Genomic DNA, 5,677 nt, shown 5'->3' with positions numbered 1-5,677 from the left:
ACACACACACACACACACACACACACACACACACACACACACACACACACACACACACACACACACACTGTGCGTAAAATGTGTCCAAACATACCTCCACAGCGCGGCTCACTCCTCCCGGACACCAGGCTCCTCTCCCGGGTTTTGGCTTCAAATGAAAGTGAACGTAAAGTAACTGAAACCACATTGTAACGCCCCCCCCATCCTACCACCCTCCCCTCTTGAGCCCCTCCCTCCCCGCCCTGACATCATGTGATGGAGCAGAAGTGGCCCATTAATGAGGCTCCTCGCTGGGGGACAGAGGGATGGAGCAGAGACGCCGCACCTGCCGCAGATCAACTCTAACTTTAGTCCTGCGCGTGAAGAGAGCCGGAGCGATGCGCGCCAAACACCAGGAGAGCCTGTCCTCGTGCGTAAAGCTGTTTTAAAGAGTTGGAGTCAGTGACAGAGTTTCAGGATGCCTCGGCCCGGCAGGAACACGTACAGCGACCAGAAGCCGCCCTACTCCTACATCTCCCTCACGGCCATGGCCATCCAGGGCTGCCCGGAGAAGATGCTGCCGCTCAGCGAGATCTACAAGTTCATCATGGACCGCTTCCCCTACTACCGCGAGAATACGCAGCGCTGGCAGAACTCCCTGCGACACAACCTGTCCTTCAACGACTGCTTCATCAAGATCCCGCGCAGGCCGGACCAGCCGGGCAAGGGGAGCTTCTGGGCTCTGCACCCGAGCTGCGGGGACATGTTCGAGAACGGGAGCTTCCTCCGGCGCAGGAAGCGCTTTAAGCTGGGAGGGGGGTTGCTGCTGCCGGACCCGATGACGGTCAGCAGCAAGTCTCAGGACGCGGCAGTGCACTTCCTGCAGCAGCAGCAGCGCGAGGCCAAGCTGCGGCTCAGCGCGCTGCACGCGCACCTGCCGCCGGGCGGATACATGAGCTCCGTGCCGCCGGCTTCCGGGTTCAAACACCCGTTCGCCATCGAGAACATCATCGCCCGAGAGTACAAGATGCCCGGTGGGCTGGCGGCCTTCTCCCCCGCCGGGTTCCCGCTGCACCAGCAGCTGCCCCCCCCCTGGTCGGTGTACGGCTCCGGGATGATGGACAGCCCCATAATGAGCAGCGACTACCCGGCCTACAGCCTGCAGACTCTACCCGCAATCCCGGTGCCCATCAAGCCCTCCCCCGGGTCAATGCTGCACACTCACCTCCCGGCCTTCCTGGCGCACTCCCCCCCCCAGTCCCTGAGCCCCAGCTCCCCGCAGACCGGGCAGAGCAGCCCCGCCGCCCCCGGGGAGGCGCTCTCCTCCTCGGCCTCCGCAGCGCTGCAGGTGTCGGTGCACTGACGGAACTTTTTTATATAAAACGAACTCTTTAAAAAGGGAAAGACTTCTTCGACTCCAAAGCTTCATGTCCAGGAGTGTGCAACATGTGAGGATGTGTTTTATTATCTTGTGCTTTTATTTTGTATTTCTAATAAGAGATAAATTCACCATCACGTGAAGAGAAAGCTTGACCTCTGAACTCCAAACAGCGAGAGTAATGACAGTTATTTCACCCTTTTTATTCCGGTTTATTCCCGCGGCTCTCCTCGCATTCCTCCGCCCGGTGGTCCCGGTGGCTCTGACAAATTGTTGTGGATCTTTTGTGTTTGCAGCCTTTTCTTCGGGGCTGAAAGCCACCCTCAGATTAATGACTCTTTAAGATTTGTTTCCACTTCACTTCAGTTTCCTTTCTGCTGCTCAAACAAAACCCTGAAGGAAGCTTCTCTTTTTCCACTTGCAGGACTTTTGTTCCCAGATAAAAGCAGAGGAGGAAAAACTTCATAAAAATGCAAATCAGCCAAATAATGCTCCTGTTTTAAAACGTCCTGCTGGTTATTATGGACATGAACAATCTTAGAGACTTGAAACCATATATTTATGTCAGAGGTTCTGCATAGTTTAAAACCACTGGAGATATTGGACCATGAATGCAACGCTCTGATGCACTTTTAAAAAAAAGAGATCTAAATGTTTTTTATTCAGTATCTGTGGGTTTAATTTAACGTTTTCTAAGAAGCCGTGGTGTTCAGATGTGTGTGTGTGTGTGTGTGTGTGTGTGTGTGTGTGTGTGTGTGTGTGTGTGTGTGTGTGTGTGAGTGTCCTGCTGCATGCTCCTGCTGTGTGAAATATTTCAGTGTTTGTGAGTTTCTGAAGCATAAAGCATGAACATGACCAGCGTGGGCTTTCTATTCCCTGAGCCTCGTCTGCTCATCCACATCCATTAAAAAACCTTCCTCAAAAAATACTTTAAAAAGCTGTGATAAGGCCTGTTATTCACACACACACACACACACACACACACACACACACACACACACACACACACTCTCCTTGTGGTTTAAATATTTCGTTCACGGTCGCTTCATTTTTCATTGAAATTATCAACTTTTTCTAAATAAATGAGAAACATTAAATACCAGCAACATCTGAATAGTTTTTTTTAAAGTGTTTTTCTAAAAGATAAACTTACTAACATTTCGTTTTCTTTACTGTGATTCAGATTGCTGTCATGAATCTGCTCTGATGGGTATTCTAGTTTTATCGGAACTCGTTCGGTCTTTAAATCCTTCAGCTAAAAATCTCCAGAACTGAAGTAACAGGATCGTCGTCGGACGCTGATATTTAACGCTGAAACTGAACCTAAATCCTTGTTTTTTAAATGCCTGTAATGACACAATTTATTCACAAATGAACAGTCATTTTATATATAAATGTAATGACCCGCACGATTCCTGCGGGCTGAACTGCACATTTTAATATTTCATTAGAAGTTGGAAATCTGAAAATCTTCCACGCACATTTTGAGACATTCAATGCACTTTCACATTCTGTGCAAACACATTTAAACCTGCTAATCAATTAATCAATTAGTGTTTCAGAGCTACGACACAGACGCTGTGATGGGCAGCTCATGTTCTACTTAAATACAAAGCTGGAGCGCAGCAGAGTATTTCCATCGCATGCATCCTGTGCCTCTAATACTTTCAGCGATCTCAATGTTTATAAAACACTTCCAATTACACAAATGACCCATTCTGTGCAAATAGATTTAAACCTGCTAATCAATTACTCAATTAGTGCGGCAGAGCTACAAGAGGCTGGATGAGTTATAGAGGCAGATGTGGAAACACTGACATGTTCTCCTGAAATACAAACTGAAGCATTTTACACCTAAAATATTTTCAACTATATAAAATAGATCCGCACTTCAGAAAGACTAATCACACATCAGTGATAATAATAAATACTACAGTAGGGGTAATTCATCCGTTGTATTTATAGTTTATATACATTAAGTACACAAATTGAAGTGTCATATTTAATGAGTTGTATTTGTAAATGGGGAATGCATCCTCTGATCCACATGTCCTGCAGGTTCATTACAGAAAAATAAGACAATCATTTTCAAACCTCAAATCGAACAAAGAGTCCGTTGCTGAAAGAAGTTTTTTATAATGTAAATGTCTTTTATGACCCGGAACAGATTTTAAACGAGGGTTCGTTGCGTATGTCTCCTCTCTTCAGTGAGAGCTTCTTTAACTCCAACATGTCCTGCAGGTTCATTACAAACACTGAGATAATCCTGTGTTCAAACCACACCATTTCTCCGTCGCTGGAAAAAATCACTTGTATTTTTCTTTGTCGAAAAGGTTTTATGGGTGAGTTTTAGACCAACAAAGAGGGGATACACATATAAGACCTTCCTTCCAATCATGTCCTGCAGTTTCATTAAAATAATGGACATTAAATCAGGCTCATCCTTTAAAGAAGACTCTGAGCTAACGAGCCGTTAATTCAGAATCAGATGAAACCTCTGGGTTTAAACGCGTTTAGTTTTCCCGTTGATCTTCCTAACGTTTGAAGCTTCAAACCCCAGAGATCCTCACGTTTACAGAGTGAAACCTGCAGGTGTGTGTGAGCCTCACAGCTTCTGGCTCCTCTCTAACGGACTCTCAGTTTCTCCGAGTGCCGAGACGGACGGAGAGAAAAGTCTGCAGGTTTTCATTCTGCAGGTTTTCATTCTGCAGGTTTTCATTCTGCAGGTTTCTTTACTCCCGGAGTGACGGAGGCCCGCTGAGTAAACACTGAGGGGATTATCCAGTTAACACTTCCCCGCTGCCTCACACAATCATTGTGTGTGTAGAGGGTGTGTGTGTGTGTGTGTGTGTGTGTGTGTGTGTGTGTGTGTGTGTGTGTGTGTATGTTGCCCAGAGACGGAGACTGTTACCCTAAAAATGTCACTCTGTGAACGGCCCCCCCCCCCCAGCTTTGTGACCACACACAGTAAAACAGGGGAGGTTTAAAAAGGGTCGCTACTCAGAGGACACACTGCAACACACACACACACACACACACACACACACACACACACACACACACACACACACCTTTTTAATGCAAAGTCAATTCAATGCATTTATTTTTCACCTGTTTTGTATTTTAATTCACATTTGTAAACGGAGACGTAGACATGGATCTCCTTCATTCATCCCAAAGTCTGAACTTCTTTTTAGAGCAGGTTATCAAAGCGCTAAATACACAATGAATACACAAATACATAAACAGTATCTACCTCTCAGTACTTTCTGGATTGGTAGTGGTTGTTGATCTTTCTTATTTGGATGTCCAGCTGGGACAACGAGAGGATTCATTAGAAGTCTGAGTTGGTCCCCATGAATCTACGTCCAATAGTCTCTCTTTCAGCTCTGTTTTGGTCTCCTCCACCTGAAACATCCGTCTCTCAGCAGCTAAAAGCTCCACTATGGGCGACTGTGGCTGTGGCGTGGTCGACATTCAACCAGTAGGTTGCTGGTTGGATCCCAGCCCTGCAGTCAGCATGTGGATGTGTCATTGGGTGAGAGACTGAACCCTGAGACAAATATTATAAGTGGTTAGCGTACTGTTCTCTCCTAGCCAACGTCTACGTGAACAAAACACACTTTTCATCAGAAACCTTTTTTTTTTTGTCGTTCCAGTGTTCACGATTCCATCTCTGGTTGGAGGGTTTGAAAGAGACACCGATTAAGTTACAGATATCAAAATGTTTTCTGACCTGCTTTACGCCGTTTTCAAGGCGTCAGTCGGGACAGAAAAACAAGAAAGGGCTGTTTACCTTTTAGGCCTCAAGTCTCTAAAAAACCTGCATTTAATTCAATCATTTCAGTGGGAAAAGGCAGCACGAAACACATGAGAGTGAACCAGACCAGCACGGGTTCAGGAGCACCAACACCATGTTTTAATAGAGCTGCAGGGAAACGTCTGCTTCTGTTTGACACCAACGTCTCACAGCTTCAGTGAAGTGGAAACATCACAGACACAATTCAAGCTAAATATCGTCCGGACGCTGAGCTGTGATTAATCACCAGCCCCTCAACGTTTGGGAGGCTCAATTAGAGGCTTCAGGGAGAGGCGTGCTGGAGGTCCTCAACAAAACACTGATGAACAAACAGACAGACAAAACACTGAGGAGGAGGAGGAGGAGGAGGAGGAGGAGGAGGAGGAGGAGGAGGAGGAGCCGTTGCCCGATCCAGACTGCTCATGTGTTATTCTCCGTGATGAATTAAATTATCGGATGATGAAACGCATAGAAACTGGCTCTGCGGGAGACTCCGGTTCAGACTGAGACGTCCTCAACAC

General features: G+C 46.6%; 1 protein-coding gene across 1 annotated transcript; it reads left to right on the top strand.

Annotated features, from left to right (window-relative positions):
* Nucleotides 1–313: 313 nt before the first annotated feature.
* LOC134863640 (forkhead box protein B1-like) lies at nucleotides 314–1,342 on the top strand. The gene has a single exon (XM_063882270.1). The coding sequence runs from the start codon at nucleotides 458–460 to the stop codon at nucleotides 1,340–1,342; it is 885 nt and encodes a 294-aa protein (XP_063738340.1). The 5' UTR covers nucleotides 314–457.
* Nucleotides 1,343–5,677: the final 4,335 nt, after the last annotated feature.

This window comes from Eleginops maclovinus, chromosome 4 (genome assembly GCF_036324505.1).
Source record: "Eleginops maclovinus isolate JMC-PN-2008 ecotype Puerto Natales chromosome 4, JC_Emac_rtc_rv5, whole genome shotgun sequence".
NCBI lineage: Eukaryota > Metazoa > Chordata > Actinopteri > Perciformes > Eleginopidae > Eleginops > Eleginops maclovinus.
Note: the sequence above shows the minus strand (reverse complement) of the source record. Positions and strands in the feature narration are given on the sequence as shown.